Below are 14043 nucleotides of genomic sequence, written 5' to 3'. Positions count from 1 at the left end.
CGAATCAGAAGACAGGGTGGTATCATTAAGTGTATTCCAGCTGTGGGAGCTCGCTTAGTTCATACGGCCCAAATTTCAAATTTGAAATTTCTCGCTCTTGTATTTGTATCACGACATTTTTTTTGTATTTCAAGGATAAAATTAGCTCAACCTGCACTTCATATAAAATTTCTATATAAAGTGATTCATAGCTTAAGGGGCCACTGTGTATATACAGGACTGTCTCAGAAAATTTGAATATCGTGATAAAATTCTTTATCTTCTGTAATGCTATTAAAAAAACAAAAATTACTTTTCATGATATTCTAATATTTTGAGATAGGATTTTTGAGTTTTCTTAAGATGTAATCCATAATCAGCAATATTAAAATAATAAAAGGCTTGCAATATTTCAGTTGATTTGTAATGAATCCAGAATGTTTGACATTTTTGTTTTTGTACTTGCATTACAGAAGACAAAGAACTTTATCACAGCATTCAAATTTTCAGAGACAGTCCCGTATGTATACAAACATACATACACACACATATATATATATATATATATATATATATATATAATTTTATCTATATTTTTTCCCAACACTCTCAATCATAACCTGAACTGTAGAGGTCTTTCCAGAACCATTCAATTCCTCTCCGTCTCGGATGGTGAATGCGATGTCTCCATTGTTTAATGACACTGAGGGAGGAAATGGTTTCTCTTTGTTCCTGCCCGATTCCATTACTGTTTCTAAGGGAGTGCAGTACAGTACTAAGCATACACATGACTACTTTCTTTTTCAGTAATTTTGCCTTTTTTTCCACTCTCTTTTTGTTTTTTGCACCGATCTCGTCTTCCCACTTGCTTTTATGTAACCGCTTCCTCCGCGACTGAAAGGGGGCAGTCATTTTTAGATGGGTATTTTCAGATTTAATGTTGAGGGCGTGAGGGGGGGATACAGGTGTGTGTCATTTTGCCACTACAACATCTTAACTACATACTGCTCCTCCTCCCCCCCCCCCTTCTTTGTCGGTCGTAACTTTTGAAATTTCCCATTCAAGTTGTTGTTTTGGCTTGGTTTAACACCATTCTTGGAGGTAATAGTCATTTCCCCCACGCCTGCCTTTTTGAAGTGTTTGATTTCAGTGGCGGCGGCAGCTAATTGATGATGGATGAAGCAATCATAGAGAGTCCTCAGCTAGTAAATTATGACTTGGCTTATCCTCTGCGGGTAAATTAGGCCATCTGGGATGCGTTCTAAGTATGCAAGTATACTGGTCCATGCTGGCTAAGGCAGGGAGGAGATCTCAGCTGTGATTTATTCATGACCGGAGTGGGGAAAGACTTAGGCTCCTTCCTCTTTTCACTGACGCCTCTTTTCTAAGCTGCTTCCTGGACACCTTCTTTATAATAGCTTTTATGCATCAGACGGTCCCTAATTTCACAACCTCCATTACCATATTGATCCACACAGATTTGGCCCCATCGTACATTTGCGTCGTGTTTGGTGTGATGGCACCGAATGATCTCCGCATGACCTCTCACAACTTGTCTGGTCTATTCTATCAACAAACAAATGTGCACACACACACGCACCGTCGTGCTCACATACAGGTCCGGAGGGTATCTCATTAGCAAACTCACACCCTCACAGCTGGAGGTTGTCACATTGCGTGTGTACCGTAACTGACCGAGGTAACGTCAGCACGAGGCCATGGAAGATTCCCACCACGGGCAATCTGTGAGATACGGATTCCAAGCAAGCAGAGAGTATTTATGATAATCAAATCAGTGCTTAATGCTCTTGGTGTCACCTGACAACAGTCAACGGTAATGTGTTCTTAGGGAATTCGGTAGACCTGACATGAGACTTGGGGCGATTTGTTCATCAGGGAGATCCGGGCGACGCACCACGAAAGCTCGGCAAAGGAGAGAATTTTTAAAATTACAATCTACTGCTGTTACAGCAGTTCTGATCGTTGTAGCTGTCTCTGAATGTAACATCCAATCAGTGTGCGGTGCCGTTCCACGGGGAACGGTCTTGTTTTGGGGCGATTTTCAGTCAGGTTGAAATCAGCCCAAGTTATTTCATAGACACGTGATTTTTTTTTTTTTTTTTCCCCACAAAACAGGCACCTCAACGCATTCCCTATGGGTTGTGGGAGGGCTTGCACATACGTGCATTGGTTACTACATGACCTGCTCAGGCTTGCACATACGTGCTTCGGTCATACAGGCAATGGTCAAACAGGCATCTCTCTTCATATTCAGAGGTATCTGGAGTTTAACTGACAATTCTTCTATGATAGAATGATAACCCACCGTGGTCATTGTAGATAAAAAACACTCGTGAACAATTTTGATGTACCTTCCTCATAGCTTAGGTAGCTAAAGGAAACATCTTTTTGTGTATCTCGCCGCCTATTAGTTACAAGTTGTATTGCTTGGTAATTTTGTCAACATAAATTGTGACAAAGGTCTAGTCACCTGTGACTACCTATTTAATGGGTCACCTTAGTCGTCATTGCAAAGGTTGATAGTTTTGTCAGGAGCCACAACAGCATTAAACACAAGGTGTGGCAGAAATTAGTTTCGACGTGCAAATAATGGCCGTGCAAAAAAAGAAAAAACACATTAAACTCCAAGTCAATTGACATTGGCATTTCTTTTTTTTTAAAATGACCACGTGAAAAAGATGACTCTTTCATATCATGTAACTCCGGCCCAGCAGCTTTTAGCTTTTTCCATCCAATCACTCACTTCATCACTGTCATTCCAACGGTAGATGTTGTAAATTTGCGGTGCTGATGAGCACCGCAATAATATCTTCCAATCTGTGTCACTCACGGGTGAAATAAATCTCAAGGAAAACAATGTCAGGGATGAAAATTAGTGATGTAGAGAATGGACGGTTGTGTTTGAGGAAAGGAAGGAAGGCTTTCAGCACACTTGTAAAGTTCAAGATTGGGATTTGCTTTCAGATAGATGTTTCAAAACAAGACTAAAATTATAGAACAGAGATTTATGTCCAACCATCGAATGAAAACATTGTAAATCAGTTTTTACCTGTCTGCGATCACTTGCCAGATAAATGGGATGTTATGACGAAAGAACAGATGAGGTGAGCTTTTTTTGGTTCTCGGGCAAAGGTGATGGGTTTCTCACAGCAGCGGCAAGATGTTTGTTAAGTTGCGTAAGGTTGTCAAGAAACAAAATTTAGCACGCACCCTCTCTTTCGCTGAAGGAATGTAGATTCCAAGCGGGCCTGGGGGGGGGATTTTTGGTCGTACATGTAAGCATACGTCCTAAAAACTCATCCACCGCTCCCACAGCCCCTGCCTTTTCTTCTGCTTAACGCCAGTCCCACGAGGTCTCACCCGCCGTGATTCACTGTGCTTCGTTCTCGTTTAAAGATACCGTTCTCCCATTCTTTCCCCTGTCCCTAATCCATCTTCAGTGCCTGGCTCACCTTGCCTTCACACCTATTCCCATCCTCCTTTCAAAGGCTACCATCAGGAAAGGTGACGTTGCCTCAGGGCTCACATTATGCTGCTGTCAACCCTGAACTGAAATTTAAAAAATGTGAGCATGTGTACGGTCCCTTCTGTACAGCTCCCAATTTTTCCCCGAATGTCTTTCACGTGTTCTGACAAGGAAGCCTAGTAAAATCCCCCAAAAAAGGAGGTATAACACTGTACTGAAGGGCTGATGGTGTTTTAAATATTCACATTTTCAATGCCTAAGAGAGGGAACAGCAATCGAGGGAATTGGGTTTTGTAGATCCTAGAAATTTTCGCTTCTCACAGTAAAAGTGTTTGACAAGAAGGGTCAAACCATACAATCTTCATTTTGTGAAACACGGGGTGTTAAACCAAACTACGAAGAAAAAAACTGGACAAAACCAATAGCAATGTTTGCTTTTTGTAGTTTTTGAACTGCCTGTAGAATAACCGATTCTTCCTCCTTTCCTCGCTGATCGATCGAGGTGTAATGTATTGGAATTTGAATTTCAGCAATTCTAACGCATTCAGATGTCATATTGAACATACAACCATTCACACATCATACAGAGACATACAACCATTCACTATCTCATTCACAGATCATATAAACATAGAACCATTCACTAGTCCGGGTATTGAATGTCTCTAGATAACCTACTGCAGAACCCGGAGAAAACCTACAAATAAAATTTACATCTATAAAAAAAGAAAAAACAAGCTTGAACTTGGTTATCAAACAAGCAGGTAGCAATGAGAAGTCGCATATAAAAAGGGAAATTTGTGTCAGGAGATGGCCCTAACTTGGTTTCCCATGATTCAGTGTGAGGGGTGCTAAATTGGCAGTCTTTTCTAAATTTGTCTGGCTGTCAGACATTTTTGAATTTCAACCTTAGCCAGATCCTGCAGTTAAGTGCATCTTGATGCTGAGAGCCAGCAGAAGGGTCTTAACACGTGGCCTTTTTTTTTCTTTTTTTTGAGAGAGCCCCGCTGCCGTCTCTCCTCAGACCGAGAACACGACGACTGATTCCTCACTAGCAAGGCGGCGCTCTCCGTCTCACGGAGGGAGCTCGGGTGAGCCATCTGGCTGGATTCCACCCTTGGATTTATTCCCGATACCCCACAATGCATCCATGCGTGTGACTCAAGTAAATAACACCTGATATCCGAAAACCCATTGGCCCCACATTTCAGTCCAGAATTATTTAATTGCGATTTCAAGTTCAAGATAGAATAGGGTGAAAGGTGTCCTTTTTCTGCCTACCGGATATACAAATGTCACAAACTGGCTGTTGCTGATGTCACACAACATAATCATAGTAATGAATTTATTAGCAGCTCTTCTATCCGGTCGACTTGTGCTAATTTATTTGAACAGAACAATTAGCAGTGGGTGCACCTGTGACTTGGCTGATTCACGCACGAGCTATAAATGAAGGGACTATTTTCGTGCGTGTGCGTGCAGCGATATTGGTTTCGAGGCGCAGGAAAAACACGACGAAATAATTAAGCAATGAGGTGAAATAATGCTGCAGTCATAACAAGGATGGCAGACAGAACGGAAAACATTAATCTGTGTTTTGTCTTTTTGTATGTAACAAAAGCTTTTGTTATCCTGCTCTGTTGCATGTAACAGTTGCCATGGCGACACTGAGCCAGGAGAGGCTTAAGGAGGATCCCAAACTCGATAAAAGGTCCCCCCCGCCCCAAATCTGACGGTGCAAATCTATGTGGTGAATTTTCTGGTGTGCATATTGTGATGCATGCTGTGGAGTCTTTCAAAGAGGAGAGGAATAGAAAGATCACGGCGTGACGACAAATAAAGCGCTTTCCGGATGGAGCTGTGTGAAACGGAAGAGGCTGCAGGGTTCAGGCGGCAGCAGCTGCCACCACAGAAACACCGTGGATATGAAGACATACATTAATGGATGGTAATAATTTCTGAGCAGACACTGGGAATCTGGAGCACCCGGTGGCCCAAGATGGAAATATCGGTCTCCTCTTTTGCATCTTTTTGATTAGCAAAGATGGAAAATACCACTTATAATTTCTGAATATATTAAAAAAACTGTGCTGTATGAGGTGTGTCATATAAATATTTGTATATATATATATATATGTAATTGTATATATGGCCTATGCACCTATAATGTCACGCTTAATCTACACAAAATGTCTACACTTTGCCAAAAAAACATTCCCAAGTAGTGAGTGATCATTTAAGTACACTTTGCTAATGATTCTCTAAAACTAAGTAAGCCTCTCCATTTTTGATGTTCAACCTGGAAGTGATTTTTTTTTTTTCTTTAAAAGTACCTAAGTATTCATTTGTAAGAAATACATACTAAGGTTTCCCTTAAAATCAAACACACAAATCTTTTCTTCCCTTCAAACACGCTCACTGTAAGCTTTCAAATGAGCAGAACAGACAAGAGCAGTCGGCCATTTCATAGGGGGGGGGGGGTTCATTTTAAATTGAACCGTGCTCAAACCACTATTGATTTCTTCTTTCCAACAGCGCATTTAAAAAAAAAAAACTCACTCAGGCTTTTCTTCGAGTTGCCTGCTTTTACTGATGAAAGAAGAAAGAAGGGCTGGGGTTTGGCTAGATTGGAGTGGCAGGTTCTTGTTGGGACCTTTTTTGTTGATTAAGTCTCCATCGGTGCGACTGTTTCTGTTTTCCACCGACTGTAAAATAACATCCTGCTCGAGCTCACGGAAGAACAGCCGCCACAGGTTTGCCAATAACTAGTTGTGACCGGTTGTTGAAGCAAACCGGCAGATCAGTAAGCAATATGACTCCATCTTGCCCTTCCCGAACCTCCGGAGAGAGAGAGAGACAGCCTTTCTGGATACATTTTTCTCCCTTCCCTTCTATCAACTCTGTCACTCGGCCGCTCACACCTCACTTCCCCCTCACTGGGTCTTCTCAGCCCACTCCACCTCACCTCTTTCCTCAAGTCTGCATCCCTCTTTCCCCTAGCTCTTCTCCTCTTTCTTCACCTCATCCCCTTTTCTCTCTCTCTCTCTCTCTCTCCCCGAAGAGAGTTTTCCAGGAGTGACGGAGCTCTCACAGGCCGACCTCTGCGCCCTCTCCCCAGGCATGCAGCTGTGGCCGGGGCCAGCGATGCCTACCTCCCTGAACACACATCCACGCAGAAATGTGCAGGAATAACCCACCTACACACACACACACATGCATGCATACATTTATAGAGCTGCCAAGGGAGCACACATGTGCAACTTACTCACACCTCCGCACTCCATCTGATACAGTGCCCGTGCATGCACAGCTTTATGTAAGTCAGCCAAACTCTATGCGATGCCCAAATCATCGAGAAGGTAATTTAAGGGGCATTAGGGGCTAGATGATTGTAATAATTTAGAGTTCATTACCCTTTTTTGAAATCAGTATACACCTGCATATGCACCGAAGCCAATACTTCATTCGTCACTTAGCATTGTGAAGTATTTACTGCATGTCGCCCTTAAGTGCACACATTTCCTCAGAGTCTCTCACTGCAGCCTATAAAGCACAATCTCCCCTCTTAAGAATTTGCTCTGTGCCAAGTCCATTAATGTAATCTGAAAAACAAAAGCAATATCTTGCTGTCTCCTCTCTCTCTCTCTCACTTTCTTATACACAAACACACACACACACACACACACACACACACACACGTCACATCTTCCATCAGCACATTCGCCAGTGCCCTGTTATCCGGGGGGATGAGAGGTGCCATTTTTTGTCTATGAAGTCACTGTCACTGAGCAGCTTATTTCAACCAGACTCCCTCCCGCCCCAACATCCAAGACAAACAACAGAGCTGCCTCATTAGGCGTAAGGCAACAGAGGCCACGCAAAAAAGAATGGTTTCATACAGTCCAGTGAAAAATGAAAGAGGGTTAAAGGTCACATCTCTATTTTTTTTAACTTTGCCATGATCTTCTGGTCGGTTTCAGCATCTACATTATGTTTCATTTTGCAAGAGCAACAGGTATGTTCACGTCCTGTCCTGTGATGCATTCATGTACGACCGTTAACCCTCGCATTCACACATCATATAGAGATATACAACATTCACTTTCTTATTCGCAGATCTTATAGAAGGTTTTCTAATGAACCTCATGCATGTTTTTGGCCTGTTTTGGGAGAACATGCAAATTCATATAGAAAAGCCTCTTGTTGGAACTGAACCAGGAACCTTCTTGCTGCAGACGCACACTGCTATCATGCTAAACCAAACAAACCAGTTTCTTACCTCGATCTAAAGAAAAAACTCAAGACCGAAAACATGTAATCGTGTCATGTAATTATGTAATCATGTAATCATGTAATCATGTTTCATCATGTAAACATGATGAAACTAAGCCATTCCATAACTCTTTGTGTGCACACACCCTTTGTGTAACATTATGTAAAATTCATTTGGAGTATTTACTTTGCTATTCAACATGGAATCCTGACATAAAATAAAAGTATCCTTGAGTGGATTTGATATAAAAGGACATCACCATATTCTTTAATAATCTGTTACAATTTTATATAAGCTCACCGTAAATGCACACAGTATAGTAAGTATTCTGCTGATGCGGTCTGTTCACTATAATTAAAGATTAGACTCCTTTTAATGCAGAGGTGTAAACCTGTGGTTTATTTACAGCAGCATCCCATTCAGCCATTAACTGTAATTGTTAGCACTAAGATATTGCATCGTCGTTAGTATTTGCTGGGTAGAGCAGTCATGTTAATCTCTTCACGGACAACTACTATTGGTTTTGTCTTTTTTCTTTTTATCTTGATTTATAGGAACTCACACCCATCCTCCATCAACCACTTATTTATCTATTTATTATTTATTTATTTTTTATTTATATATTTTATTGAGCTTCTGTTTAGTTCTAAGGATTGTAAAAGGGAGATATTTCCAGTCCCTTGGGGGTGGCTTCTTATCTTGCAAGTGCATTTTATTTTTGTCTTCTTTTGAAGGAGGATTGCTCTTTGGGCAAATTTAAAACTAACACCCTGCAGAGCCAAAGAAAAACAGATGCCCGGCAACAAGAGTGCATCTTCTAATGTGTGTTTATGTGTGTGGTGATCGAATTTATGCAATTGAATATCATTGAATACAGCATGTGTGTGTGTATGTGTGTGTGTGTGTGCGCGTGCACGCATGCGCTATGTAAATCTAATTTTCTCTATCATGCTATCGAGCTCTTATCATTTAGCTTCTGTGAAATCGTGGAGCATTTGCAGAAACGTCAAACATCAAAGTGCTACACAAAGACATGCTGGAGCAGCACCGACACACACACACACACAACCACACACACCAGACTTAATACACGCACAAAAAAGGCAAACATAACATTATGCTAGGCGCTGATTTACGAGCGCCGCCGCGATCAGGTTGGGCCTAGAACCTTGAGTCAACAGGTATTTGATTGTATCCTTGAGCCTCATCCTTTGCAGAAGCTGCCTCATGAAAAATATATTCCAGCTCTGGCCACCAAGTTCATCAGTCCACCCCCTCTCCACTCTCCCACTCCCGCTTGCTCTCACCCTGAACATCTTCCCTTCAGAAGAGAAACTAGTTGCCATGGTTACAATCATTAACACATCTGGCACATCTGCGTGCACACGCGTGGATCATGACTCTCAAATGCGACGAAAGCTCCATACACTCGTACACGACTGCATAACATACGTTAAAAAAAAAAAAGAAAAAAAAAAAAGTAACATGTATGGTTTCAGTGCTCCATTCCTGGCTTTTGTCTGCAGCTCAGGCGATAACGGGCCAGGACTTGTTGGGTAAAAATACTTAACTGGAGAACAGTTGACCTCATTTATAATCCTTTTAAGAAAAGTAGCCCAACTTGTTTTATCTCAATCTGTCGAGAGGTTGAGCTGATCTTTACCAAGACCGAAGCTACGGAGCGCCACAATATTCTGAGAGGGTCAGGTGCAAACTGCTCGAAAATGAAATGAATAGAATTGAAATGGCCTTTTGATTAAATTATAAAATAAAAAAAAATTTAAACAAGCAAAATCATTGAATTTTGTATATTTTAACCACTATACCTTTGCAAATAATATCACTATATCATGTTTAAGACTCATAATATGCATAAAATATTATGTGTCGTAGAGTACGAGTAAAGCAATTTTTGTATTGACAGTATTCTCAAAATGCCAGAAAGGTCTTCAGGTTGCAAAAACATATTTCAAGGGAAAATCCTCATAAAATTAAAAACTGTTAAAAGGCAAAAGCGGAAAGTGTGTTCTTCTATTCATCGTGTCAGTGTCAGTAAATTCACAAAACGTGACCGGTGGAGTCGAACAATGTTGAGCAGAGAAAAGACCATGCCTCTGCACACACACACACACACACACACACACGTACACACACGTGTGCCACGTGTGTGTATGTCATGAATGCATTCACGGAATGTGACGCAAGATATATTTCAGCTACTTTCTTCCATATCACGTTGGGATATTTTACCTTTTTCAACTATGAAAAGAATCCATTTGATTATTTTGTCATTGTATTCACACGTATTGTGTGAATACAATGACACCACCCGTCACTGAGCGTAGAATCTCATTGTATTTAACGACTTGTATTTAATTACTTTTATTACCATGGTGAATATTGTGCACATGCAGTGATGACTCTTGTCATAAAATTTAAAAAAAATGGACCGACGGGACTTCTTTCCCTGAACATCAGCTCTATCATAATTTATGATCTGTTATAACTGTATCCATCCACGAAAAGTAACCTCGGCCGGGAAAAATATACTTTTTAATGTCTGTTTTTTATAACTAGTTCCACTAACAGCATATTAGGCGGATGGGCAGACAGGAACTGTGCTTTAGTGGTGTTTATACCACAAAAATACGGCCTCTGGGTGTTAAGTGGTAGACCACGACCAGAAAATGACATAAGTGTATACATGTGAGCTCAAGCTAAAGCAAAACAGCATTCCAAGTCTTGAGTCCAAGCATGTTGCCAAGGTTTAAATACCTTTTATTAAAGCGACTCCTGAGGTAAACAAAAGGACAGCGATGCATCACATTGGGTTTTCTCTGATGTGCAAACACACACACACATAGGAGGGCTGTGGAGTGGGTTTTGACAGCACAACAGATGCATTCTACTGCCCCCACCCCACCCCCCGAGGACATCCCCTTACATTATACACACACCTTCTCTCTCTCTCTCCACCTTTACATACCAGTGGCCCGGCAGCCACTCACCCCGGAGCAAAACAACCAGACCATCCAGTCGCAGCTCCAGGTTTTTGTTTTTTGTGTTTTTTTTTTCATAGGTGGTGATTGACAGGACGCACTTCAATGAGCTTCGGTAACATTCCAGGTGAGGCTAAAAAAAAACAAACGTGCCATACTTCTGAAAAACTGATTCGAGGTTGTGTCATGTGAATAAATAAGTAAGTAAATAAATAAAAATAAAAAATAAATAAAAATAAGGGGGGTGTAAACAAACGGACGCACGCCACTTGCTGTTGACATCTGATAATCAATAAATTATCAAAAGCAATTTTGTCAAAGCCCTCTTTGCAAGGGGTTGATCGATACTCGCTTATCGATCAAGCATCATCCGACAACCTTTTTTTTTTTTTTTCTACTTTTCAATCCACACGCACGGCACATCTCCGGAGGATCAACAACTGGAAGCGCACGCCGAGACAAAGAAAGCTCATCATTCATTCTCCTACCTTTTTGCCTTTCTTTTTACGATGGGTCGCTTTTCCACCGCCTGCTTTCTCTTTCGCCTCCTCGCTCATGATCGCAGACCTCTCCCCGTTCCCGTCCTCACTTTTCTTTTTCTTTTAACGCGAGTGTGCGTGTTTTAAAAAAATCCAGCATGTAGGAGCCTGTCGGAGGAGAGCCGCTGTCTTCACCGGTGAAACGTCGCCACGTTCATGTCCGCTCGGAGGAAGGATTGTTGAAAGACCACAACGTGAATTGAGTAGAGATCGGGATGCTCTCCTTTCTTCTTCTCTACCTCCCCACGTTCACGCACACTCGCGGGCACTTGCGGGCACGCTGGCGTCGGGGTCCACTCCCACTTGCAGCCGTGCGCAATTGGCGACTCTCTCCAAGCAGGGTGTGGAGATGAAGAAGAGGAGGAGGAGGAGGAGAGGAGGTGGGATCGGTGGAGATGGGCAACCCCTCTACACCCCTTTCCTCCCCTCCCGAATGTAAGTCTAAGCTGAAAAAAAGGGGTGAAACAATAAGAAATAAGGTCGGGGTGTGCAGGTGGGTGGGGTGGCTGGTCCACTCGGTCCTTGCCGGCTGTTGCTCCCATCACAGACGTGATGTGAAACGAGACTCTCCGCATCTCTGACGAGCCAGCGGGGAGAGAGGATCATTAACACGATGCATCAGGTCCTTCCAGAAAAGGAAGTCTATCCACCGGCCTCTGCCAGCTGGATCCAGGCACTGACCAACTGGCTGAGTGGTTAGAAGCTAGACAGTGTGTGTGCATGTGTGTGTGTTTTTTTTTTTTTTTGGAAAGCGCAAGGATCATACATGTAAAATCCAAAATATTAAAAAACAAGAAACATGTCTGCGTGACAATTCGATTGGAGCTGCAGGTCTCAACCGTTGAGGGATCATCGGAGGGACGGCAGAAGAAGAATAAAAGAGAGGCAGGGAAAAAAAAATGGGAACAAAAAAAGCTTTGGTGTGACACTGAGGGAGAGATTAGGGGACAGGAGAGGATGTGTGGAGGACAAAACAACAAAACAGTGAATCAGACAAATGAAAGAAAGCATGGCGGCGGGGGGAAGAAATGAAAGAACAAATGAAAAACAGAGGGATTGTGGTAAATTGTGGCCTCCAAACAACAGGTTCTTTATCCTCGCCTTCTATCCCCATGCAGATTCACTCCTGCCTGTTCTCGGGTAAATATGTGTCGGTCCAACGGGTTTCTGCTAAATTGCACAAATGATTTTTATTTTTAGAATGAGTCATTTCACCTGATAACCATTACCGAGTAAGCAAACGAGGATATCAGTTCATTTATAAATACTTAGTTTTTTTTGTTGTTTTTTTTTACCCCAAAGTGTTGGTTTTTTGGCTCCTGCACCTTTACGGCTCCAATTCCATTTCTGAGCCTCGGGCTAAAATAAACAGTTTCTCATTTCGGATCGCTGGTTCTCTTGCTTGAGATGAGTAGGAGTAAAATGGCAGTCAAAACTACCGGTAATACTTTTTGCATCATATAGAAATGAAAAACATACCTTTTAATTCAGCCAATAAAAAAAAAAAATCATTTTGTCAAGATTTGGGCAATTCTGGACAAATTCATGTACATTTTTTTTTATTTTTTTTTATCATTTTTCTTTTGTCCCCCTGAAAAACAAACCATATTCTCCAAAAATACCAGGACCTCCCCTGGACATCCCTGAAAACATGGAGGCTTTGTTTTTTTCTTTACATAAATTATGAAATAGAATTCCAGATATGCCCTAAAACAAAGATCCAACCACTTGCCCATAATGCCGGCCCCTTTTCAATGTTTCCTAGCCTTAGTTGGAACAGACAGGGTCCGGAGAGACACTCGTTTGTTTTTTAGCAAAGCCTTGAGAGAGATAAAGAGATAACAGAACAAAAAAAGTGGTGTGTGTGAGTATTTCCATGTGATAAATGGGCAAATATTTGAGCACATCCCTTTGCAAAAAGGGAAACATCTCATTAGACGGGGTAAAATGGAGGACTTGTGAGGAATTTGCTGTAACCTACTTTACTTTTCCATCACGAGTGGCTTTGTTTTTGTTGATGTTTTCGCTTTATAAGCAAAATCGGAGTTCTACACAAACATTTTGGGCGCTTCTTGAAAGAGCGACGTTACAAGGGTTTAATTCAATCCTGGTCGCTAAACTAAATAAAGCTAAAGAAGATGTGTGAATGAGAGAGTGAATTAATGAGTCACTATATGACGAATGAATGAGACCGTATGGTTGTGCGTCTCTACATGATAAATGACAGAGAGTGAATAGTTCAATGTCTCCATGTTGTGTGAATGAGAGAGTGAACGGTTATTTGTCTTTATATAAAGTGTAAATGAGAGGATGAATGGTTTTATCTTCTTTATGATGTGTAAATGTCAAAGTGAACTATACAGAATGTATGGATGGTTGTTTTTCCCTATACAATGTGCGAATTGGAGAGTAAATAGCGTAATGTCTCTATTTGGCCTTTGAAGGAGAGAGTGAATTATTGTGTCACTATATGATGAATTGTGAGAGTGCATAGTTATCCGTCTCTATGACGTGTGAATGAGAAAATGAAAGATTATTTGTCTCTATATGAAGTGTCAATGAGAGGATGAATGGTTTTATCTTGTGTATGATGTGTGAATTGCCGAGTAAATAGTTTAATGTCTTTAGATGATATGTGAATGAGAGGGTGAATGTTGCCTCGATACCATGTGTGAATTAGAGAGTAAAAAGTGTCATGTCTCTATATGACAATTGACCGAGAGTGAATAGTTGTATGTCTCTTTAAAATGTGAATAAGAGAAGTGT

At 41.4% G+C, this 14043-nt stretch overlaps 1 protein-coding gene across 21 annotated transcripts in view; it reads right to left on the bottom strand.

Annotated features, from left to right (window-relative positions):
- LOC147236653 (ankyrin-3-like) overlaps positions 1 to 11591 on the bottom strand; it is a 130736-nt gene extending 119145 nt beyond the window's left edge. For all 21 annotated transcript variants that reach the window (XR_015108536.1, XR_015108548.1, XR_015108542.1 and 18 more), the window contains exon 1: positions 11227 to 11591. Coding sequence is in view for 18 of the 21 variants with exons in the window: in XM_086171841.1 (XP_086027967.1) it covers positions 11227 to 11295 (69 nt within the window). In the remaining 3 variants the exon portion in view is untranslated. The remainder of the gene's footprint in view (positions 1 to 11226) is intronic.
- Positions 11592 to 14043: the final 2452 nt, after the last annotated feature.

The sequence above is a fragment of the Fistularia commersonii genome, chromosome 2 (assembly GCF_037954325.1).
Source record: "Fistularia commersonii isolate RoL2024-O1a breed Wild chromosome 2, RoL_Fcom_v1.0, whole genome shotgun sequence".
Taxonomy (NCBI): Eukaryota; Metazoa; Chordata; class Actinopteri; order Syngnathiformes; family Fistulariidae; genus Fistularia; species Fistularia commersonii.
The sequence above is the reverse complement of the archived record's forward strand: the minus strand, read 5'-3'. Positions and strand labels throughout refer to the sequence as shown.